A 26,356-nucleotide genomic window follows, 5' to 3' on the forward strand; every position below is an offset into this window, starting at 1 on the left:
ATTGAATTAATCTTTTTTGTGTTTGAGCCATATTATAGGTAAGATATTCCACCAAAACGGTGCATCAGTTGAAGAAAAATTAATAAATATAATATTCTCCATAATTCTAATAACTCATAAGTAGGTCAACGTTCGTTTGCATTTATTTTAAATGGTAACATTTAAATTTAAATTAAAACATCTTAAGGGTCTGTCTCATAATACATGTAAGTATTTGTATATCTCGCTCAAAAATTATCCGTAATTAAAAATAGAAAATAAAAATCTCCCAGAACGCTTTAAGAAGTACTTCCGGGTCAGCGTGACCTTTCTAGCAGCAGCCGCCGCCTCCATCATCCTTCTAGCTTCTCTCCCGGAGCAGGACACACATCTCCGGCCAAACATGCTGTCAGTGCGCGTCGCAGCGGCTCTTGCCCGCACTCTCCCCCGTCGTGCAGGATTCGTAAGTGAACAAAGAATGTATTTAATTCATCATAACTTGCTTAGCTTTGGATTAAAGACGTTTTAATGCTCGAGAAGCGGCGTCGGTGTCATTGCATGCGGACGACTTTAGCTCTGGAGGACACAGGCCTTCACTTCCTGCTGGAATAACACGCAACTGCAGAAACGACATTATTCTTCCCCTTCATTCTTACTATACTTTTAATTATGTTAACGTCATATTTTCACGGTATTTCGTAAAAGCGCAGGGGTGACTCTTGAAAGGTAGAATTGAAGGTCATGTTTGCTGAACTGCGCATGCTCGCGTAACCTATCAATCTTAACTTTTGCACAGCTTTGACCCAACAAAGAATAAAACTTGGATACTATGCTTCCTTTTAAAATGTATTTTAAAGTCTTTAATTTAGTTATTCAATGCATTCTGTTCAGACGAAGTACCTCATGGTTTGTAAGTGCGTGCATTTAATGATAAATAAATGAGCCGAAATGAAAATTATTATTTATCTTTATTTAATGTTTTTCAATCATTCATCAACTGTTACATTTGAATGAACTTTATTTTTTTATTTTTTTAAATGCAAAACATGTCAAGTGCAAGAATCAACAAAATGTAAAGTCTTTGTATTATAACTAAAGTTTCTATTTTATAACTTAAACTTACGCTATCCATGCATTAACATGCTCTGTTCCAAGTATGACCAATTGTCCTTGACCGATCCAAAATAACTTTTGAAGACTGCATGCGCTCAATTTACCTAAACAGTAGGTTCAATTAAAATAAAAATATTTAAATACACCAATATTATCTTGCACCACTTGTGTTAAATGGGGGGATTTATTGTCAAGAATCTGACAAGTTTGCATATCAAGATACAGAGGCAACTGGACAATATACTTATATACTTGTTACTACAGTATCAATATATATGTAATATTGTCCTGTATCCTCTCGTCCTCAGTCAACGCTGAGGTCATGCAGGATTTCATTGTTCCTTTTAGTGGTGGAGGATGTATAAGAAGTTTAATTGTAAAACTAATTGAACCAAAGTTTTTTCATTTAACTTCAATATTTACGTGAAGGTATAAAATAAATCCTCAGTTACATCATTACTACTTATTTGAAATCTTAGTTGTATAACTTATTTAAAGTCTTATGCATGAATGCACTCTGTGCCAAGTCTGCAAATCGTCCTTGACCCATGAATCCAAAATAACTCCAGGACTACTGTGTTGGAAATGGAGCTTGAGTGTAAATACCATCCATCGTGTTCCAATAATGTACATGAATATTTATATGTTTCGCATTTGACTGGGAAGTAAGCAATAATAATATAAGATGCACCTTTTATTCTTCCAACATTTGGAAAATTTGAGGTTTCACAGCAGTTCATAAATATTAAATGTACATATAAGTTATACTAAACAATCAGTACACATATTCAAAAGAACAAAAATTGGACAAATCAAGAAGAATAAAGAAACTATTATTAAATAAAATGAACACTTATTAATAAGATAATGGTGAATAAATAACAATAAACATAACTACTGGGGGAGATATGAACACTAATGAAAAACCTATTTTTAATATTAATAACGCCTGGTCTCAATGATTAAGTGGTTAAAAAAAAGGCAGTTTGTTGAAGGTCGGAAAACGACTAATTCATGTTTTACTGGGTTATTTAAACTTTTGTTTTTGTTGTTTTTCTTTTTTTAAAGGTGTCCAAAAATGTTGCTGCGGCATGTGTCGGAGTCAGGAACCTCCACACCACCGCACCATGGATGCAGAAAACCGGTGATTATTGTCATCGTTGCTGTCATTTAAAAAAATGAAAAGTTCTAACTTGTATCTTATCTTTTCTGCTGGTGAACGACAGGCACCGCCGAGGTGTCCTCCATCCTGGAAGAGAAGATCTTGGGAGCCGACACCAGCGCTGACCTGGAGGAGACCGGTCGTGTCCTGTCCATCGGTGACGGTATCGCTCGAGTGTACGGTCTGAGGAACGTGCAGGCCGAGGAGATGGTGGAGTTCTCGTCTGGACTCAAGGTGAGTTCAAGGTTTTCTTTAAATATAGAAAATATAAAACTATGTTGTAAAAACATCTAAACACCGTCTATTCGTCGCAGGGAATGTCTCTGAACTTGGAGCCCGACAATGTCGGTGTGGTCGTGTTTGGTAACGACAAGCTGATCAAGGAGGGAGATATTGTCAAGAGAACCGGAGCCATCGTCGACGTGCCAGTCGGTGAAGAACTCCTCGGACGTGTCGTCGACGCTCTGGGAAACGCCATCGATGGAAAGGTTTTTACATTTCTGTTTATTTTGTCAAAAAATCGATATTTTTTTAGGGGAACTATTTATCATGAACATGATGTTGTTAATATATAAAAAGGTTCATTTGTATCCTTAAGTCTTAAAAAGCATTACAGTTGTAAATCATGATAAGTGACAGTTATTTACAAACCTCAAAATATAATTTAACATTTATTTGTTTATTGAAGTTTAATTAAATTAATTCATGGCTGAAATTTTTTTTGTACAGAAAATCTTTTGAAATCTGCATCGTGGGCTTCAAGGAAGATTTTTCGGGACTTATCAAATGTTTTAAAACAAACATTTGTGTAAATTTGACCCTTTACATATGTTTTTATTTTCATTGTCTTGTGTTGTTAAATTACAAATGGTTTAAAAAGTCTCGTGTTAAACTTGCTTTGAGCTGTAGGAACACAAATGGTTAAAAACACTTTCTAATCCTGGATACCTTTTTCCCCTTTTTTTCAAAGGGTCCACTCGGCTCCAAGATCCGTCGCCGTGTGGGCCTGAAGGCCCCTGGCATCATCCCCCGCATCTCTGTGAGGGAGCCCATGCAGACCGGCATCAAAGCCGTGGACAGTCTGGTTCCTATCGGTCGTGGCCAGCGTGAGCTGATCATCGGAGACCGGCAGACCGGGTGAGACCGACGATAATATCCTTCTTGAGCTCGTCTACATTCAGACCTGGTTTAGAAGATGGAGAAAACATGGATGGATAGATGGATCAAAGAAAAGGATACAAAGATTAACATGGAATATCATCTTTTCACTCCTGCCCCCAAACTCAGAATTAAACAATATAATAGCACGAGGAACAAATGAGACCCTGGCTGTGTCTCAAATCGCATACTAGCGTACTAAAAGTTAGTATTTTTAGTGCGTTAGTGCGTCTCAATTCTTAGTATGCGAAATTTAGTGCGCCATGCACACTAAATTGGCATACTAACACGCCCACAAAACTGAGCATGGTTCGATGGACACTAACCACCCTAAACAGCCGCCATCTTAGTGACGTTTTAAACGGAAGTAATGTCATGTATAAATGCATATATATTCATATACTTACAGGTGTATTTTCAGCAGCAGTAGGAGGATAAACACGTCTTCGCTGCTGATACCAGCTTAAATATCTCGCGATTATTTAGATTCTCATATTTTTTCTTTATTTCTTTTTTCAAAGTTGCAATACGTGCTGCCAGCAGGTGGCGATAGCGTTCAAACAGCTGGTTGAAACATCGTTAAATAGAAGTAGAAGAAGAAGCTGTCATGTGATTTCCTGTTAGTGTGTAGCAGCAGAGTTTGATTAGAGACATACTATCTGTGGAGGACTTGCTTACTAGTTAGTACGTACACTAAATTGATGCATACTAACTTCTAGCATACTAAGAGTAGTATGCGATTTGAGACACAGCACCTGAGTCTAGTGTTGCATCATGGGAGGAGCATTCGTGCTGCACCTGCGTCTCTGTTCACTGATGACAGTGTTCAATGAGCCGTTTCTGTTTTAGAACCAAACTTTATGTTCTGATAACCTTGATAATAACATTTATTTGTTTCTTTATGGAAGTGTATCAGTGACATCGGAACTTTCAACAGTTGAATATAACATTTTGTGTAAAATTATTTAATTTAAATATTAATTTGAAGCATTGAATACTTTTTTTTAAACTATTTTATTTATATATTAAGTTTGTTTTTGAATATTTCTTCTAATTTGAAATAATCATTTCTCACTGAATTTATTTTTTTACTCGCTTTTATATTATAATTCCGAAACATTAAAAAATGTTGTCAATATTCTTTAACTGTTCGCCTTTAAAATGATATCTTTTCATTCAAGATTACAATAATTCTAATTACATGGTTGAATTTAAAATGTTTTATCTTTATTTTTATATTGTTTTAATTTTTTAATTGTTCATTCAATAACTTGTGTTGAATTGTTGTTGTTTTCCTTTATAATTGCATTGAAAATATTAATATTTTCCAGATTATTTTTCTTCACACATGGAGCTTAATATTGTTATTCCAATAATTAATAAAAGAAAATCTATATAAAATATATTTAAATTTGTAGCCTTTTAAAATTAATCTTAAACTTAGCAAATTGTATTAAAAAATTTTAAATTCAGTTGTAAAAAAAAAACAAGTCTAACCATTCAAAATAGAAATTGTTGAATTAAATGATTAAGCGATGCTTAAAAAAAAATGGAATAAATAAAGTTTCATTTGAAATGTTGAATTAAATCAACACAATACTAATGATTTATTAACTTCATGATTCATCTTTTTTTTTAAATGCGTTTTCTAGCAAAACCGCCATCGCCATCGACACCATCATCAACCAGAAGCGCTTCAACGAAGGAACCGACGAGAAGAAGAAGCTCTACTGCATCTACGTCGCCATCGGCCAGAAGAGGTCCACCGTGGCTCAGCTGGTGAAGCGTCTGACCGACGCCGACGCCATGAAGTACACCATCGTGGTCTCGGCCACCGCCTCCGATGCCGCCCCCCTGCAGTACCTGGCCCCCTACTCCGGCTGCTCCATGGGCGAGTACTTCAGAGACAACGGGAAGCACGCCCTGATCATCTACGACGATCTGTCCAAGCAGGTGAGCCTCCAGGCTGAGCTGAACATCTGAGATCATCTCTCAACCCTCATCGTTGCGTCCGCAGGCCGTGGCCTACCGTCAGATGTCGCTGCTGCTCCGCCGGCCCCCCGGTCGCGAGGCCTACCCCGGAGACGTCTTCTACCTGCATTCCCGTCTGCTGGAGAGAGCGGCCAAGATGAACGACAACTTCGGCGGCGGCTCCCTGACCGCGCTGCCCGTCATCGAGACCCAGGCTGGTGACGTGTCTGCCTACATTCCAACCAACGTCATCTCCATCACTGACGGACAGGTAACCTTGAACCGAGACCAACACCTGAAGGTCTGATGGCCTTTTAATATAGTTGACTTGGGTTTATTTGCTGACATGAGTCAAACGTTACTGTTGTTTCAAAGCAAAGATACTATAATACTGCGGTCCTGTAGTAACAAGTATATATGTGTAGTATTGTCGGGTACTTGACTCTGGTGTTGTGATAGTGTAGTAACAAGGATATATGTGTAGTATTGTCCAGTACTTGACTCTGGTGTTGTGATAGTGTAGTAACAAGGATATATGTGTAGTATTGTCCAGTACTTGACTCTGGTGTTGTGATAGTGTAGTAACAAGTATATATGTGTAGTATTGTCGGGTACTTGACTCTGGTGTTGTGATAGTGTAGTAACAAGTATATATGTGTAGTATTGTCGGGTACTTGACTCTGGTGTTTTGATAGTGTAGTAACAAGTATATATGTGTAGTATTGTCCAGTACTTGACCCTGGTGTTGTGATAGTGTAGTAACAAGTATATATGTGTAGTATTGTCGGGTACTTGACTCTGGTGTTGTGATAGTGTAGTAACAAGGATATATGTGTAGTATTGTCCAGTACTTGACTCTGGTGTTGTGATAGTGTAGTAACAAGTATATATGTGTAGTATTGTCGGGTACTTGACTCTGGTGTTGTGATAGTGTAGTAACAAGTATATATGTGTAGTATTGTCGGGTACTTGACTCTGGTGTTTTGATATTGTAGTAACAAGTATATATGTGTAGTATTGTCCAGTACTTGACCCTGGTGTTGTGATAGTGTAGTAACAAGTATATATGTGTAGTATTGTGCAGTACTTGACTCTGGTGTTTTGATAGTGTAGTAACAAGGATATATTTGTAGTATTGTCCTCTCATCCTCAGTCGTCACAGTACTATCACAGAATTTAATTTTTTCTTTACCTGCAGAGGATGCAATGACTGCTGCCATCTAGTGGCTGGGAGTTTAATTGCAACATTGAAGAAAAAAACCCTGAATATTTTCAACTGTAAATAAACAATATGTACAGTATTGTGAAAATATTTTTGATACTTAAGTGATTAGATATTTTCTGGGGATGTTTAAGATGAGAAACAAGGTTTATAGATGTTAACCATTACTCCAGATCACCAGTGAGAGCTAACGGATGTTAAAAGAAGGTCTGGATTGAAGCGTTTCTTGAAGGGGAACAAACGATGGATCCAAGAATCTTAAAATGATATAAACTTTTACTTCCTGTAATAAGCTAAAATATTTTGGCACCCGGTCCTCATTGAGTTTGACGTCCATCTCCTAGATCTTCTTGGAGACCGAGCTCTTCTACAAGGGAATCCGTCCCGCCATCAACGTGGGTCTGTCTGTGTCTCGTGTGGGATCTGCTGCTCAGACCAGAGCCATGAAGCAGGTCAGTGTTCTTTGAGCCGCCGCCGGTTCCGTCGCCCGTCGTGACGCTCGCCTCCCCGTCCTCCTGCAGGTGGCCGGCACCATGAAGCTGGAGCTGGCTCAGTACCGTGAGGTCGCCGCCTTCGCCCAGTTCGGGTCCGACCTGGACGCGGCCACGCAGCAGCTGCTGAACCGGGGCGTCCGTCTGACCGAGCTCCTGAAGCAGGGCCAGTACTGTGAGTGTCTTATCGCCGTCCCTCCCTCGTCCACGTTGGTCTCAACCTCCTCGTCCGCCCCGCAGCTCCCATGGCCATCGAGGAGCAGGTGACGGTCATCTACGCCGGGGTCAGAGGTCACCTGGACAAGATGGAGCCCAGCAAGATCACGCGGTTCGAGAAGGCCTTCCTGCAGCACATCCTGAGTCAGCACCAGGACCTGCTGACCGCCATCAAGTGAGTCCAGCCGATGTCACGTGACCTTCATCCACGGTCGCGTGACCTTCATATTGACCTTCTCTCCTCCTCCCTCAGGGCCGACGGAAAGATCTCCGAGGCGTCCGACGCTAAACTGAAAGCAGTCGTGTTGACCTTCCTCTCCAGCTTTGAGTAACTTGATCAAGTTTGTCTTCGTGTTCGCATCTGTCAGTCAAAACCTCTATGGACTTCAAACAAGTGGCACTTGATCTTTAATGTACAGATATCTGTGGAAAATAAAAGTATTCCAACGACGACCTTTGAGCTTTTTGTTTCCATCTGTTGTGACGATATTTAGTCGAGCAACGTTGACACGTGTTTGAAGAGAAGAAAAATAAAACATTAAAACTTTAAAAGTTTATTCTCACAAGGAGTTGATATCTTTCATTCTTTGAGACTTGATCCATTATTGACTTGACTTGACTTGATCCATTATTGTCCTCATTCATCCTCTTTTCTTTCAAATCCCTTCTTCATTCACACTTTTTTAAAATGTTTGTTTTAATAACCGAAACAATAGTTTACAGACGTGCATCAGGATATATATTTGTTAATGCATTTAATTTAATTCCATAGTTAAAGATGTATTGTTTGAATTGAATATATCAATATCAATCAATATCAAATATTTTTACATATAATTTCAACAATTAAAAAAAATACATTTTCTAAACTATTTGTAGTTTTAAAAGTTGGTATAGTATCACTGATTGGCTGACAGTTCGGTCAAGTAGCTCCGGGCTCGTTTCGTATTGTCTGACAGTCTCCAACTATTCAGAGATGACACAAGGGATACCACAAACACATTTGTTTTCAGGGCGTCGGGTCACCTTGACCCAGAGACACACACCTTGGATGGTTTAGAAAGCATCTGTGTGAAGCTACATGGAACACTCATGTCGTTCAGAGGTCAGTAGGTGGCGCCATCAGTTTAAAAATGATGTGAAGTTTCTTCATAGTACATGTTTAAAACAAACAAAAATGGTGCAGAGATGCCATCTAGTGGACGCTGAAGATAATGACACTGTTTCATGAAGCTTCATCAACACATCACTACCATCTAGTGGACGCTGAAGATAATGACACAATTTCATGAAGCTTCATCAACACATCAATACCATCTAGTGGACTCTGAAGATAATGACACTGTTTCATGAAGCTTCATCAACACATCACTACCATCTAGTGGACTCTGAAGATAATGACACTGTTTCATGAAGCTTCATCAACACATCACTACCATCTAGTGGACTCTGAAGATAATGACACTGTTTCATGAAGCTTCATCAACACATCACTACCATCTAGTGGACTCTGAAGATAATGACACTGTTTCATGAAGCTTCATCAACACATCACTACCATCTAGTGGAATCTGAAGATAATGACACTGTTTCATGAAGCTTCATCAACACATCACTACCATCTAGTGGACTCTGAAGATAATGACACTGTTTCGTGAAGCTTCATCAACACATCACTACCATCTAGTGGCCTCTGAAGATAATGACACTGTTTCGTGAAGCTTCATCAACACATCACTACCATCTAGTCGACTCTGAAGATAATGACACTGTTTCATGAAGCTTCATCAACACATCACTACCATCTAGTCGACTCTGAAGATAATGACACTGTTTCATGAAGCTTCATCAACACATCACTACCATCTAGTCGACTCTGAAGATAATGACACTGTTTCATGAAGCTTCATCAACACATCACTACCATCTAGTCGACTCTGAAGATAATGACACCGTTTCGTGAAGCTTCATCAACACGTCACTACCATCTAGTGGACTCTGAAGATAATGACACTGTTTCGTGAAGCTTCATCAACACATCACTACCATCTAGTGGACTCTGAAGATAATGACACTGTTTCATGAAGCTTCATCAACACATCACTACCATTTAGTGGACTCTGAAGATAATGACACTGTTTCATGAAGCTTAATCAACACATCACTACCATCTAGTGGACACTGAAGATAATGACACTGTTTCATGAAGCTTCATCAACACATCACTACCATCTAGTGGACTCTGAAGATAATGACACCGTTTCATGAAGCTTCATCAACACATCACTACCATCTAGTGGACTCTGAAGATAATGACACCGTTTCATGAAGCTTCAACACATCACTATTGTAAAGATATTTAAAATAACTAAATTTTGTATTTATATTATTCATAACTAGTCACTAAATATGACTAAGGTGACTCTTGGCATTTTTGTGTGGATTTTTGCACCTTAAAAATATTTAAGTGAATATAAAAATATATTTTGGGGAAAATAAGACGAGGGTTGAGGCAAAAAAGAAATACTTTTATACCAGCAAAAATAATTTAAAAATCAAGTCAAATATACTCGAAATATTGTTTTTACGTATTTTATTGAACTGGTGTTTGTGCTTCTGAGTGTTTATTGATGCAGGCGAACAAACAAGACTGATGTGACGACGTGAGTGGAATCAACGGAAGAGAAAACTGTGTCGTAACATTTGAAGTGACATCAACAAAATAAAGTGACGCGTGTGTCGGTGACAACATGTGGAAACAAGTGTGTGACGCACAAAATATAAATGACAAATAAAATCACATAAGTTAATTAAATAAATAAAACACTTAAAAACTCATGATTTTTTCTTTTTCTTCTACACCCAGTACTGCCGGGTGTGGATCACCGGCCTGTGGTGCTTGTGTTTGGGCAGATGGTTCTGTTTGACGTAACACGGGTCGTAATAATCCCACTCCAGCGCCGACGACACCACGCCGTTGGACAGACCGTCGCTGTCGGCCGACAGGATCCGCAGAGACACACCTGGACATCATCATTTAAAAAGATATAATTGTGTTTTGAGTGAAGATCTGAAACACACCTGCACTCGCCCCGAAGTCGCTGTCCAGCCCTGACCCCGCGGGAGGGTCGTCCAGACAGGACATCTCCGAGGGAAGCTCAGAGTACTCCAGGTCCACCTGATCCACCAGGTGAACGGCCGCCGCCGGGTTCATGTCCGTCAGCCTCTCGAACGCACTGCTGCGACGAAGACTCGCGAACTCCTGCTGTGAGACAGAGAGAGAAAACAAATGCGTTTGTGGTATCCCTTGTGTCGTCTCTGGGTCAAGACGACAAGATGGCCTGAAAAAAAAAAAAAAAAAAGTCCATGGAAGTATATCAGAACTTTTTCTTTTGTTGAACTTTTAATTTATTATTATTATTTTTTTAAATATTCAATTTAATTATTTAAATTAATCTATCTCAAGGTTAAATGTGTTGTTATTTTAAAACAATTAAATTACAAAAAATTATTTACGTTTTTTTTAATTTTACATAGAGTTTCATATTCTAATTCCAATAATTCAAAAATAAATGATTGGGTAAAATATCAATAAAGATTTTTAAAACAATGAGGTAAAAATTAAATGTAATGACCACTTAATAGTCATCAATAAATTACCCAAGACCTGCTATTAAAAAAGATCGTACTATTTAATAATAAGTACAAAAAGGTTAATACTACAAAAAAATTATATTTTTTGTTTACGTCAGGGGTCGCCAACATTTTTTTCCACTATCGTTTTAATATTATTTTCATGGACAGATCTTCAGAAAAAAGCCAACACAAATGGCAAAAAATTAACGGAACTTACCGTTTTCTGCAAAAAAATTGCGCATAAGGTTTGTGTTTCACTCATTTTCACTAGTTTACTGGATTATTTTTCAAGTGAATTAAACTCGAACAAGTTTATTTACTTGTCAAGAGTCACCGATTGATATTATTTCCTCCCCATGAGTGTCCTATAGTCCTCCTCACGGTCCTTAAATCTCGTCTTAAAACACACTTTTATTCTCTTTTAACACAGCATGAGACTCTGAGCTGTTTTTAGTGCTTTTGACTTTTATTTGATATTGTTTTATCTTTGTGTGTTTAACCTTCTTAACACTTTCATGTCATTGTTCAACACTTTGTATCCACTGTTGTTTCTAAAGTGCTTTATAAATAAAGTTGAGTTTCTTAGAATTTTTTTTTTTTTTTTTCAAAATAAAATAACAAATGGCAAAAAAACTAACGGAACCAGTGTTTTTCTTCAACAACATTTCTCATAAAAGTTTGTGTTTGACTGATTTTCATTACTGGATTATTCAAGTTAATTTAACTCAAACAAGTTTATTCACCTGTCAAGAGTCGCAGATTCATGTTATTTCATAGAAAAATGTAGTATTCTTTCAAAATAAAACAAAAATGGCAAAATAACAGAACCTAAGTTATTCTGTTTCACTGATTTCCACTAGTTTACTGGATTATTTTTCAAGTTAATTTAACTCAAACAAGTTTATTCACCTGTCAAGAGTCGCAGATTCATGTTATTTCATAGAACAATGTTTGTATTTTTTCAAAATAAAACAAATGGCATACAAAGTAACAGAACTAGTGTTTTTCTGCAATAAATGTCTCATACATTTGATGTTTCACTGATTTTCACTAGTTCACTGGATTATTTTTCAAGTTAATTTAACTCAAACCAGTTTATTTACTTGTCAAGACAGATTCATATTCTTCAAAATAAAACGCCTCTCAGCTCTTCTACTGTAAGGCACGAGAAAGACCAGTATCTTCGGGGCCGCAGCTGAAGTGGTTCTGGTTCTGCTCACCATGGGAGAGTTGGGCGGCACCAGATCCAGTCTGGTCTCGGAGAAGTCACTGGGCCGCGTCAGAACCGGGGCGCTCCTGCACCACTCCACCCCGGGCGAGTTGGCCCGGATGCTGCTGGGCAGCTTCAGGGACCCGGACCCGGTGGCGCCGTCCGGCCTCAGGAGCCGAACCCTGTGGTCCGGCTCGGCCCGGGACGAGGACAGCAGGACGGGCTCGGACATGAACGCCCGCCCGCTTTCCAGGGTCACCGCCGTGGACCCCCTGCGGGCTCTGTGCAGCGTGGACTGCAGCAGCAGCTCCTCCATGGCTCCTCTGCTGCCCCTCCTGGTCCTCCTGCTCCTCCGGACCAGGGTCAGCTTGTAGACCAGGAAGAAGCAGTTGAGCAGCAGCAGCAGGACCACGCAGGGGATCAGAAGAAGGACCACCAGGGTCAGGTTCGTCACCGGGACGCCTGCGCCCGCAGCTGAGCTCTGGCCTGCCTGCGACATGTCATCTCAGACCACATGAAGGTTCTTCTGGTCCCGGGTCCAGGAGAGAAGCTCATTAGACCCGCCTCGCGCAGGTGACGTCACTCCTGCCAATCAACTGATCGAACATTAAGGATCGTCCTGAGGAAGGAGCAGGAACCTCAGCGTCCTCGTCCCCAGAACCTTTCATTGTGGACTCAAACCAGTCCGTGAGACTCGAACCTGGACCTGCAGATCCACAGGTGATTCCAATTAATCTCTGCACTGCGACTCGTGGCCACGCGGTGGAAGCAGAGAGTCGATAATAAACGCGTCACTGATCCAAGAAACAAATTGTTTATCTTTTATTTAGTCAAACTTGACTGTTTAATTTAACGTTTCATATTTTTAAACCTTTATTGAGATGTGTTGTTAATTATTATTGTGTTAATTAATTGGACTAAATAATGTATGTATTGAAAGATTGAATCTGTTTTCACAGAATTATTGAATTCAATAATTTAATAATGGAATTAATAATAATTTCTAATCTATCTATCTATCTATCTATCTATCTATCTATCTATCTATCTATCTATCTATCTATCTATCTATCTATCTATCTATCTATCTATCTATCTATCTATTTGTTGCTTAATGATTGGATTAAGAAAATCAATTTCGATGTTAAAAATCTGATTCAATTCATTCAAGATTAATATGAAAATATTCGAATTTTTAATTAAATTATTCATTATTATTATTTTTCAATTCAACTTTTCAACGTATAAACTGTAGAAATTCAGTTATTGAATAGAAACTATTTCAACCATTGAATTACATCATTAGAAAAATTCAACCATTAAATATTCTAATGACACTGATATATTACATACCTAATGCTTCACACTGCGACAATAGAATCTAAAGTTAAAACTAAAAATCACTTTTTCTGGAGATTGAATCTTGTTTGACCATAACCACTCTGCTGGGATTTTTCAATCATGGAGGTTTGTCACCGCGCGTCATCAATACCGGAAGTCTTCACCTCCAAGGATCTTGTTGTATAAACAAAGCGGACGTGATTACAGCTGGAGGAGGAGTGAAGCCATTATTACATCATAATGGACTCTCGTAACCTCTCGTTCGTCCAGATTTCAGAGCAACTTTATAAAGTAATAAAGTGTAAAACATGGTCATGATGAGAAGTTACTGCGTCTTGGAGAAGAAGATTCAACAATACAGTGTTTGTTTGCATATATTTGTACATTTTAAGAAGTTTCAGAATAAAGACATTTTCCTTTGCGCAGGAATTTTTTTTTGGTTACATATTTTGTGATGATATATCGTCGATGAAATGTCTTTTAATTTATTAAATATTTCAGACAATGTGTATCGTGATATTATCATCATCATGGGACGATATCTTCCCAGTATGGAATCGTCAGTTACACGTCTAGTTCCTCCATGAACAGAGTGAAGGCTGATTGGAGATCTGGACGTGTTGCCCTGATCTGGATCATCTGCCATGGTTTGACGGCCCCGACTGTGAGTCGTGATGTACCAGGAGCTCTGTGGGCAGGTATGACCTGGTCTTCATTACGTTGACTAATGTGTGGCGACATGACTGAGGCACTAGGGTGTGTGAAGGTCAGCGTCTCATCAGTCATGACACCCTCCGTGTGAGTGGATGATTTGACCAGTGAGGTGGTGCACAGTGAAAACAGCAGGGGCCCCAGCACTGACCCTTGGAGTACCACTGTGACAGGTAAGGGTGTAAGAAAAAATGTATACACTTAAATATGTCTTTATTTTTTTCATGGTACTTATTATATATAATAATAATATTTAACAACACTGTATCAATGTAAACATTTTTATTCATTACTTGACTCTAAATATTTAAAAAATATATTTTGTTTTTAAGTTATTATGATTTATATTTCAATAAATTGTGTATACATTTATTTTTCCATTTAGAACGTATATTTGTTAATTAAACTTCCGGCCTCTAGATGGCAGCAGTGATTTCGTCCTCCGCAGTTAAAGTGAAATCCCAGGGATGACGTTTGGACATATTTTAGTACTATATAGTACTGGAGAATACTACACATATATACTTGTTACTACACTATCACAACACCAGAGTCAAGTACTGGACAATACTACACATATATACTTGTTACTACACTATCACAACACCAGAGTCAAGTAATGTACAATACTACACATATATACTTGTTACTAAACTATCACAACACCAGAGTCAAGTACTGGATAATACTAAGTAAGTAATATTTGTAGAGCGCTTTTCCAGCCCAGGGTCAAATCAAAACAATACTCAATCAAATATATGCTAAAAGGTCAATACTACACATATATCCTTGTTACTTCAGTATCACTATATACTATATACTGTATTGTATCGTTGTACTTCATTACATGTACTTTCTTTTTGGCTTTCAAATAATAGTTGTTATTATGGTTATATTTTCTATATAAATAGTGTATACGATGAAATTATTAACCTTTTTTTTTACAGTTAACTTTTTAGTTTAACTATTCATGGAATTTGTTCATTTTTGTATTGCAATTAAACTTCCGGCCTCTAGATGGCAGCAGTCATTATGTCCTCTGAAGCTAAAGGAATAATGAGATCCTGATGAGGACTGAGGACGAGAGGATACAGTGAGTCCAGCAGCTTTTAAAGCTGATGTTTGGACATATTTTGGTTTGAAAACAAATGAAAGCAGTTACGACTTCATTGTGGTCAAGGTGGTCTTGGGCAGATGTGTTACCAGGAAACAACAATGACAAATAACAAAAAGAGGAAGAAAAAGTTCAGTAACCATTTTTCTTTATTTTCCATGCTTGCAAATATAATATAGTCGTTTACATCAACGATAGACGTGTATATACAGAGCTGTCAAACAATTCAATAGAACATTTGAACCCATGGATCTCTCTTAGAGACAACAGTTTAGCGTTTTGCACACAAAGTAGATCTTTGTACACAAGTGCACGAGGCTACTGTAAGAAATCAATGCAAAGATTGGTCACATGATTACCATGTGACTTTGATCAAGTTTCCCACGTTAGATTGTTTTTTAAGGAAAGTCTATACAGACTTGAATAGCACACTGGTATTCTGCGGTTGGTCTGTGCAGGTATAACAGTTTCAATCATCTGCTCTTTTAAGGACAAATGGTTCACCCCGTTTCCTTGCCTACAGCTGGCGTGGCATCGATGATGTTGTGCGTGATGCACACGAGCGTAGCAAGTCACCTCTGGTCAGGCTCCAAACACAAGGCTGTGGTTGGTAGAGATAGCACCTCGGACAACAAGGCTCGGTGAATCGAGGACACTGGTGGCAGGAACCACCGCAGGTGGTCTAGCACTGACCCAGGCTGTGCTTGATGATCTCCCGGGACTGCGGCGGGATGCGGTCCGGGAAGACCACCTGGAACTCCACCACCAGGTCTCCGCGCTTCGACGGGCTCTTGGGCAGAGGCAGACCCTCGCCCCTCAATCGCCGGATGGCCCCGGGTTTGATGACGTCGCTGCAGGGCAAAGGCATCATGCGGTTGTCCAGCGTCGGGACGTTGACGGTGCAGCCGCAGAGAGCCTGGAAGAAAAACGCCAAAGCCGTCAGTTCCCTTGCCTCGTAATGGCTTTTCTGAATGAATGTGATGTGTGAAATGAGATAGCCCGTAAATGTGGAGCGTCTGATTTCATGCGTTATGCAAGCGGCAGCGCGACAGATGATATAACCCGGTCTCGTGTGTAGGAGTGAACTGCTTCGGTGAGCGACGGGAAGATGGGGGGGCAGCTTTGAAATGCCACTCTGCGCTACACTGCTAATCTGCGCGTGGGTTGGCAGAAGTGGAAGCCGGCCAAAGAAACAGCACGGCTTGTCGAAGGCAGAGGAGTCTGCAGCGCACACATAGTGGCTGAGAAGGAGCTCGAAGTGCAAGTTCGTGGGGGCAGTCGGTGCCGAGGCTAAAAATAGGCTCTGGCTCTGCATGGGTTGGTGAGGTAACTGAGGCATCACTGCTGCTTGTGTTAGTGGGCCCTTTGTCAAGCCTTTTGAATCCTCGATGAAAAGAGGAAACGGATGTACGCTTCGGCTTGTCAATACATTGAATAAGCCTCGGAGGAAGTGAAGGATTGTAGGTGTAAATTGGGCGCATTTCATAATCTGGCCAATAATAGTTGGTATTGATTGAGTTTTTTCTGTTGCCTTTATATTAGTGACGAGGCATCATGATGCAGTGTCGTGGCTAGTTCTTAAAGATCCAGATGGTCGCCCCCTGACCGTGATTATGGAATGTGTTCTGTGGTGTTGCAAGTCGCCCACATCAACTCACCTCTTTAAGGGTAATCTGGGCGGTGTAAACGATGTTGGACCCGCTCCGCTTGTACTGCGGGTGCTTCTGGTCCTTAAGGACGAAGGTGATGTCAGCGGGAGTGTTGTCGGGCGACTCGTCGCCCTCTCTCGGGAAGGTGATCTTCGTCCCGGCCTTCCAGCCCTTCTTCACCACCACGTTGAGCACCTTGTCCTCGGATCGGAGGCTGCGGCCGTCGGCGTTGAGGCGCCGGCGCGACACCTTCACGTGCTTGGTGCAGCCGAGCATCACCTCCTCCAGCGTCACCAGGAGGTCGTGCAGCACGGCCTTGGTCTGCAGGCGCCGCCGGCCCCGCCGGAGGCCGTCGTCGTAGCTGGCGAACCCGCCCACGTGGCTGAAGGGGAACTGCCTGAACGGGTTGAAGAGGTCTTCTTCGGCGTCCAAGTCGTTGCCGAAGAAGATGTCGAAATGGTCGGAGCCGTGGAAGAAGGAGGCTTGGGGGTCGCTCTGGAAATTGTTGCGGAAAACTTTGGCGGACATCCCGTTTTTAAGACCTGCAGGCAACAGGAAGAACATCGGTCAGATCTCTATCCAAAGACTTCGATCCACTCTCGCTATCGTCATGACACTGACCTTCTTCTCCAAACTGGTCGTAGATGCTCTTCTTCTTGGGGTCGTTCAGGATCTCGTAAGCCTCGGCGATCTCCTTGAACTTGTCCTCAGCGTCTGCGTCGCTGTTCTTGTCCGGGTGGAACTTGAGCGCCAACTTCCTGTAGGCCTTCTTGATCTCGTCCTCGTTGGAGTCCTGCGCCACACCCAGGACTTTGTAGAAGTCCTTGCCGGTGGGCTTGGCGGTCAGACAGGGCGTGTCGGGTTCAGACTTGACACTTTCCTATAAAGGAGAACATGATAAAGACATTTAGACAACAGTGTTCTCTGCATGTTACAGTTTACATTTTGTTCAAGATGAAACACACGATCACGGTTGTAAAGGGATTTTTGTTATTACTGAAGAGTCAGACAATCTCGGCTCAGAGTCGAAACATATGTAAGTGTCAGTGTCGTCAGAATATTGTTTATATTTAACATTTAAAATGTTGAAACTATGAATTTCTATTGAAATGTCGAACAGTCACATCGGCTGAAAGTTCGATCAAGTAGATCTGTACTCTATTGGTATTGTCTGGTGACAATATTATACCAATATTTTTTTTATACTGAATTTAAAAGGATACGAGGTAAAGAATGAAAATCTTTTTTGAATTATTGGATTTACAATATTTAAACATCTATGTGTAAAACAAAATTCAATTTAAAACAACTTAATTTTTAAAATGCAATTATAAATGAAAAACGCATTCAACCTTTCAATATACAACTAATTTAATTCGATTATAAAGAACATATTAAATTCAATCATTCAACATCCTGGTTGCACTGATATACTTCCATAAAAACACATTTGTGGTTAATTTTACATTCAAGAAAATTCCCTTTTCACCATTTTCTGCTGACGTTAGAAACATCTGCATGCAAATAAAAACGAACTGCTTATTGTTCACATTTCGTTAGTATTTCATCTGATCTGATGCAAACATGTAGTTTAACATGCATATATATCAAAGATAAACTGCTGAATCCTACATCGTGCGCATTTCAACGTAATAAACTTGATTTAAATGATAATTGTCTCCTCCACACGCACAGATTTACGTCACAATTCCGTCACTATTGAAGCTCCTGCGTCTGTTCTATGGATTCCTTGACAGCTTGACTGACACCTCCTGTCATGAGGGAGACCCTCGTCGCTGGGATGCGTCTCAAGACTCTGAGCTGTGATTGGCTGAAGCCTCGAGACCCCCTTCAAAGACCCCCCTTAGCAACAGAACCCATGTTTAAAGTGAGACCCCAAAAAAAGAAAAAAAAAAAAGTCCAACTCACCGCTGAGGACGAGGATCCGGAGCTGTCTCCTCTGTGCATGACGCGCACTTTGCACTTGACATTGACGTTTTTGTGCTTCATTCCGAACTGGGTCCAGATCAGAACCATGTTGCTGAGCTGAGAGTGTGAGGCTGAGAAGATGCTACTGGTCCAGGGGAGGCTGCGCCGGTGCTGATGCTTCGCCGTCTCTGCGAGTCTGTGCTTTTATAGCTGCAGGTCCAGGTCTTACTACGCTCGTCACCCACGCAGCGTGACTCTCCCGCACACGCCCCCCGCGTCACGCGCACCGAAGGGATGCCGGAGTCCTGGTTCTGATTGGTGCGGGTCTGACGCGGGCTCGGATGTTGCTGCCTTCCCTCTCCATCTCAAGACTTGCTTCCGGAGATCTTGAGACAGACAGTCACGACACAGACATGATGGAGTGTTTGTTCAGACGAGAGTGTTGTCTGAGGGTCTGCGCTTCTGTCTGAGGGTCTGTGCTTCTGTCTGAGGGTCTGTGCTTCTGTCTGAGGGTCTGTGCTTCTGTCTGAGGGTCTGTGCTTCTGTCTGAGGGTCTGTGCTTCTGTCTGAGGGTCTGTGCTTCTGTCTGAGGGTCTGTACTTCTGTATGAGGGTCTGTGCTTCTGTCTGAGGGTCTGTGCTTCTGTCTGAGGGTCTGTTGTCTGAGGGTCTGTGCTTCTGTCTGAGGGTCTGTGCTTCTGTCTGAGGGTCTGTGCTTCTGTCTGAGGGTCTGTGCTTCTGTCTAGGGGTCTGTGCTTCTGTCTGAGGGTCTGTGCTTCTGTCTAGGGGTCTGTGCTTCTGTCTGAGGGTCTGTGCTTCTGACTGAGGGTCTGTGCTTCTGTCTGAGGGTCTGTCCTTCTGTCTGAGGGTCTGTGCTTCTGTCTGAGGGTCTGTGCTTCTGACTGAGGGTCTGTGCTTCTGTCTGAGGGTCTGTGCTTCTGTCTGAGGGTCTGTGCTTCTGTCTGAGGGTCTGTGCTTCTGTCTGAGGGTCTGTGCTTCTGTCTGAGGGTCTGTGCTTCTGTCTGAGGGTCTGTGCTTCTGTCTGAGGGTCTGTGCTTCTGTCTGAGGGTCTGTACTTCTGTATGAGGGTCTGTGCTTCTGTCTGAGGGTCTGTGCTTCTGTCTGAGGGTCTGTGCTTCTGTCTGAGGGTCTGTGCTTCTGTCTGAGGGTCTGTACTTCTGTATGAGGGTCTGTGCTTCTGTCTGAGGGTCTGTGCTTCTGTCTGAGGGTCTGTGCTTCTGTCTGAGGGTCTGTGCTTCTGTCTAGGGGTCTGTGCTTCTGTCTGAGGGTCTGTGCTTCTGTCTGAGGGTCTGTGCTTCTGTCTGAGGGTCTGTTGTCTGAGGGTCTGTACTTCTGTCTGAGGGTCTGTTGTCTGAGGGTCTGTGCTTCTGTCTGAGGGTCTGTTGTCTGAGGGTCTGTACTTCTGTCTGAGGGTCTGTGCTTCTGTCTGAGGGTCTGTCCTTCTGTTTGAGGGTCTGTGCTTCTGTCTGAGGGTCTGTGCTTCTGTCTGAGGGTCTGTGCTTCTGTCTGAGGGTCTGTGCTTCTGTCTGAGGGTCAGTCCAGGACACGGACGCGTTGAAAACAAGGATGGACTCCTAAGGGGCCACGGATGCTGTGAGGGGCCATCACGCAAAAATGAAGCAGTGAAAAGTATAAAATCAAGTAACAAAATCAAGATAAATGTGTTAAAATTACAATTATTATTATTATTAAACACCTTATATAACTTGATATATCATTTCAATCTTCTATATATATTTTATTATATTTCACTTACATATTTTTACAGGAGCAATAAATTCTCCCCACAAATACTTAAATCCTAAAACAAAACAAAAAAGCCTATAGTCATATTTAGAGACGAGCAATGAAAAAATACACATAAATACAAAATGCAATTGTTAGTTTCTACAGTATCTTGTGGAGCAGACCTGGGCAAAGTATGGCCCTTTGACTGTATTTATTTGGCCCTCATAATGTCAAAGTATTACCATGTATAAATGGTTCTAATGCATTTAAAAAGGTGTAATTTGTATTTATTATTCATTTACATTTTCACTCAACACTTATTTACTTTTTTCCCTAATTTAATTTTTGGAGTATATATTAATCCTTCAAAATATGTTTTTAAAGTTAGTTGAAGAATTTTTTTGAAAAAAACTCATATACACAAGAATAAAATTGCAGTAGCTTAATAAAAGTCACGGCCTAATGACGAATGTCCTTTTTTTTTTTTTAGGGATTTTCTCGTCTTTCTTTTTGCTCGACGGCCCCTAAGAACATTCATATACACAATAATAAAATTGCAGTAGCTTAATAAAAGTCACGGCCTAATGACGAATGTCCTTTTTTTTTTTTTAGGGATTTTCTCGTCTTTCTTTTTGCTCGACGGCCCCTAAGAACATTCACAGAATTGAATGTGGCCCTTGAAGATTTTTGATTGCCCACCCCTGGTGTAGAGTATCATATAAATATAAATATACTACAGAAATATTACGACTCTTGACTTATTAGTTGGATGGTAAATACTGTAGTGAACAACAGTTGCGATTCGTTGTCTGTGCGGCAAAGCATCATGGGAGCTGTTTATGTTTATTTCAGGGTCACAGTCTCTCTTTTGGTAAAGTTGACTTTTATATTAATTTATTTTCTGATGTTATTTCACTTCATAGATGACAAGGATAACAACATTATTTTATGGAAATTTACCGGATTTGTAGTTTTAACCTTTTTCTTAATGTTTCGACTGATACGTTGAATTTATTGATAAAAATACACAACACAAAGTGTCCTAACCTAGTTAGGTAGTTATACTTCTTTTTAATTCATTGACAAGGTTTCTTGTACTCGCTACACAAACTGAAAAGTATGGACATTTGAATAACTGTATAAACTGGCTAAGCTGATTAGCTGTACTTTTCAATGCTATGCTATCTTCAACTTTGCTATGCCATGCTAGGCTACCAGTATTATGCTATTCAATGCTATTGACTGTAAACTGTACTAATGTATGCTATGCTATACTTGACTATTCAATGCTATTTTACAATACTTTATACTGTTCTATCCTTTGCTACATTCTAGTACGCTAAACTGTATTACGCTATACTACTACTTTTTTTGCTTGATGAGCACACTTCAGCCATACATGTTATTTTTTTTCCTTTCGGGTGCAAATGAAACACATCAATCCATCACTAACTGAGCAAATACTAGTCAAACAGTAGCTGTAGGTTCATTGTATTTGTTTATCCTGATCATCACTAGACTAGTATTTACAATACTATTTACATCACAGGCATGACAAGTGCAATACTGTTCTGTTCTTGCCCATAAAAAATGGTTTAATTCAATAGTTTTCTGAGATCATTTTAATGTACTGTTTATCTTCAGTACACACGACAAGAAGACTGACTCTGGTCCGTGTTCATGTCCGGCGTTCATCTTTCCTTCCCTCCTGCTCTTCGTCAGCTCGGTCAGCTGAGGACACCGTCCTGTTGTCCTCAGTTAACTGTGGCTGCAGACTCGCAGACGCTAGTGCGTCGAAAACACAAACCATCGGTGTAGAGAGGTAAACACAACAATGGATAAGAAAATAGAAAAATAAATCAACGATGACAACAACTGCAAACATAATCTCACACATACAAATACTTGTTTAGCAGATGTTGATTTATTTGATTGTTTGATTTTAAAGGTCACTACACATCTTCCATACTACACACATCTACAACTACAACATGCACTGAAGATACTAAATACTATTCTCTACTTTCTTTTAAGAAGCAGTTGAATTCTATCCCGACCACATACCTATCTTTTCCAGAAGACGCCATCATGTCCATCAGGTTCTTCAGTGACTTCATTTAGATTTAGCTTTATAGCGAAGTGCAGAAGTATGAGTTTGGGGCGACTGTATTTGCTTTCTCGGCTTTATTCTGAGCCACAGCAGGATTAAGGCTGATCTGGCTGAGGCAGGAAGGAAGTGTACTAGAGTATTTTAGCTTCATGGAAGCAGCTCTAGGAGGTTTTGCTCATTTCTATAGATGTTTTATTCAAGTGTTACCGGCAAGGTCGCTACGCCTCTGACAGGACATACTGCCACCAAACTACCCTTTGTTTGGTCCCCTGTAAGTGACGCTGCCTTCAGCAAGCTTTGTCAGCTGTTTTCCACAGTAACCATCATTCAATATCCTGATCCTAGTCTCTAGTTTTCGGAAGTAGCCATCATCTCCTGGTGAGACCCCGAGGATGGTGGTGGTGGCTCCTCAGGAGGCACTGGTTGGAAGGGTCGGAAGTTTCTAGCCTGGCATTGCTCACAAGAACCTTTTTAATCTACGCAAAGCCACAAGCAGGTATGACTAGCATTTTAACTGCTGCTGATTGAAGATTTTCCACTTTTAGAGACCGCTGACTTGCTCGTAACCATCTGCCGGCAAACAGACATTGTGTTCCATCTCCAGACTACCAACCTGGTCAGAAAGTCTGGCTCTCCACCTGCAATCCAGGGAAAGCCTAGGGAGCTGGCTCCCAGATTCATCAGTCCCTACGAAATCGAGTACCCAACAAATCCAACCGCTGTGTGCCTCAAAGTGCCAGCGTCCCACCAAGTCCACCCAACCATCCATGTCTCCTTCCTTGCCACCAGCAACCCGAGCCCTACCATGGACCCACCTCAGGAGTACGTCATTTTTAACAATCATCTTGCCAATACGGTCCATAAGATCCTTGACGTTCTGGCTTTGAACTTATACCTCAACCACCCTGTCGAGCTTGGTGAGACGCAAAGGGGCATTTCTTTTAGAGGTAGGCCTTGGGGTCTTGTCTTGTGTCGTTGTTTAAATTTGACACATCCTGTTCGCACCACTTTGTTTACAGAGTTTGTTCAGGTCCTGTTGCTACGGCTCCTCACCTAGTCAACTTGACAGCTGCAGAGCTTAAAATCCAACTCTTCCCCAGCAACAGGCGCCAGATTGTAACCTTCACGGTACTTCACTGTACGTGAAGCTTGAATTTGTGTTTTTCTACTGCTTTTTATTGTTCACGTCGTACTGAGTTTAATCTCCAACCGTTTCATGGTGCGTGTTCAGTTTACGTTTCGGACTCTGATATGAACACTTGAGATTTTGGATGCTTCTTAATTTTATTGTATGTATTTTTTAATTTTAACATTTGAAGTAAACCTGTGTCCATTTTTTTAGTTTTGGTTTGTTTGAATCGTAAATTTTCGACCACCTACACTGTTTGTCTTCAGCTCATCTCACTTTAATCTACTCTTGTATATAAGAAATACACTTTTCACAAGATTCATTCATTCATTTTCTGCCGCTTATTATCTTATGGGGGTCCCAGTTCCTTCAAGCAAGACACGGGGGACACCCTGGACAGGAGGCCAGTCTCAGGACACACAAAGAAACACACACACACTCATACCTATGGACAATTTCCCCAAGTTCTCAATCAACCTTTGTATGTTTTTGGAGGAAACCGGAGTGCCCGGAGTAAATACACTCCACACAGAAAGGTCAAAAGTTGCCTTCCGTCATACCAGGGAAGTGAACCCACAACCTTCTTGCGTGAGGCGACCACACTAAACACCATGCGCCCCACTTTAAATGACAAACATGAAAAATAAACGACTATATTGTTAAGTAACATGTTGACCTACATTCAATGGATTTTACAATAATTCTAATGATGTTTTTGCTCTAGTTTTGTTCGAAAGTGTGCGACAGTGTGTTGTTCCCATGAGTGCGATGTCCAATTATGCTTCACGCCGAATGTCCGACCGGCCGATCATGGACGTGTTAAACTGCATAAATAAACAAGACTCTTACGTAAAAGTGTGGAACATGCAGATCGGTTGACTTCAGAACAGGAACACAAGCATCTTTTATTTTGCCAGCCTGTCAATCAAAGATCTGTGGAAGCGTCGCACAATCAACCCAGCGTCCTGCCGAGTGTGAAGCTTGTTGCTCTTCAAAGTGGGTCACGAGCGACTGGCAATCTGTCGCCCAGAAAAGAAACTTTCTGAAGCGGCAAAATAAATCAGCTGATGAATCATACGGTACATCTATTGTTCGAGTATTAAACCAGTTAGTTATTCAACCACCAGACGCTCTTGACTCCGAACAACAGTGTTGTATTTGAGGACCATTACATAAGTTTATTTATAGACGCAATATTACAAATCAACTGCACAATCGAGAAGATCGAAAATATCTTTATTGCACTTTGTTTGTGGTTTAACTGACCCTGAGCAAGTATGGCACGTATGACCTTCTGAATCTATTCTTGCAGCCCTCCCAAGGTCATTTGAACAGACATCTCTCAGAAATGGTAAATTAATCATATCATATAATCTATCATATAACTGCTTTAGACCTTGGCTCCTGCAGGGGTTTGAGTCATATAAAGCGCTGAGTTTGATGGCACTTAAGGAAACATTGTGTATGTAGCCAGACTTATTATTATTATTATTTTATATTTCAGTTTTATTAATCACCATTATTAATAGTATCTTTATTTATTATAGTTGTAATGTGTTAAATATATGTCCTAGTATGTGTATGTTCTGCTGAAACAACTAAAACTTTCCCAATGTAGATTTTTATGTAATACATTTAACTTATACGGCGACTGCTGTACCTGGACATGGATCAATTGTCCATGTCTTTGGAACAAATGACCACAATTGTGTAGATTTATTCATACAATGGTATTGAAACATCTATTATGTCGTTCAAAACACTAACACAACTATTTTGATGCTTTAAAAACTTTTTGAAACATATTCACAAACTCATGAAATTCAAAGTCACATCAGATTCGAAGATTATTCGTTCATTCATTAATTTTCTGTGCTTCTTAATCTCTTATGGGGGTCACTTAGGGGCTGGAGTCTATCCCAGTTTCTTCAGGCGATACGCGGGGGACACCCTGGACAGGAAGCTAGTCCGTCTCAGGACACACAAAGACAGACAACCATTCACACACACACTCATACCTATGGACAAAAGTTCTCAATCTACCTCTGTATGTTTTTGGACTGTGGGAGGAAACCGGAGTGCCCGGAGTAAATACACTCCACACAGAAAGGTCAAAAGTTGCCTTCCGCCATACCAGGGAAGTGAACCCACAACCTTCTTGCGTGAGGCGACCACACTAAACACCATGCTGAGGCACTTTAAATGACAAACATGTAAACCCACGCAAAAGGTCACAAGTTTGCTTGACCTGGAAGCAAACCAGCATACATTTAAAATAAAGTTAAATTAAATTTAAATTTATTTTGTAGTTATTGTGTAGAATTTATCACAACTTCTAATATGAAAACAACTCAGTTTCCGTTTGTTTATCAGACCTTTTTCTGTGGGAAATTATTGTCCCTCAATATAATATAGAAATATTCAAACTGTTATTTGGAAAATAGCTTTTTTTTTGTAATGGTTGAAT

The 26,356-nt window shown here is 40.6% G+C and overlaps 3 protein-coding genes across 3 annotated transcripts; 1 reads left to right on the forward strand and 2 right to left on the reverse strand.

Annotated features, from left to right (window-relative positions):
* Positions 1–301: 301 nt before the first annotated feature.
* On the forward strand, positions 302–7,765 carry atp5f1a (ATP synthase F1 subunit alpha). The gene is made up of 11 exons (XM_087790561.1): positions 302–442; positions 2,161–2,236; positions 2,319–2,488; positions 2,569–2,742; positions 3,225–3,391; positions 5,065–5,365; positions 5,430–5,654; positions 6,950–7,057; positions 7,127–7,271; positions 7,337–7,487; positions 7,566–7,765. Exons 1-11 carry the CDS (start codon positions 383–385, stop codon positions 7,642–7,644), a joined length of 1,656 nt encoding a protein of 551 aa, XP_087646687.1. The 5' UTR covers positions 302–382; the 3' UTR covers positions 7,645–7,765.
* A 2,403-nt stretch (positions 7,766–10,168) lies between these two features.
* hwa (huluwa) lies at positions 10,169–12,657 on the reverse strand. Its single transcript, XM_087792503.1, has 3 exons — positions 12,169–12,657; positions 10,394–10,577; positions 10,169–10,335 (listed from the first exon to the last, which is right to left on the reverse strand). Exons 1-3 carry the CDS (start codon positions 12,655–12,657, stop codon positions 10,169–10,171), a joined length of 840 nt encoding a protein of 279 aa, XP_087648629.1.
* A 2,827-nt stretch (positions 12,658–15,484) lies between these two features.
* LOC148079100 (dnaJ homolog subfamily B member 5) lies at positions 15,485–19,061 on the reverse strand. The gene is made up of 4 exons (XM_087790562.1): positions 18,903–19,061; positions 17,595–17,853; positions 16,983–17,515; positions 15,485–16,240 (listed from the first exon to the last, which is right to left on the reverse strand). The coding sequence occupies exons 1-4, from the start codon at positions 19,008–19,010 to the stop codon at positions 16,007–16,009; spliced, it is 1,134 nt and encodes a 377-aa protein (XP_087646688.1). The 5' UTR covers positions 19,011–19,061; the 3' UTR covers positions 15,485–16,006.
* Between the last annotated feature and the right edge of the window lie 7,295 nt (positions 19,062–26,356).

Source organism: Callionymus lyra, chromosome 5, assembly GCF_982586985.1.
Source record: "Callionymus lyra chromosome 5, fCalLyr1.hap1.1, whole genome shotgun sequence".
Lineage (NCBI taxonomy): Eukaryota > Metazoa > Chordata > Actinopteri > Syngnathiformes > Callionymidae > Callionymus > Callionymus lyra.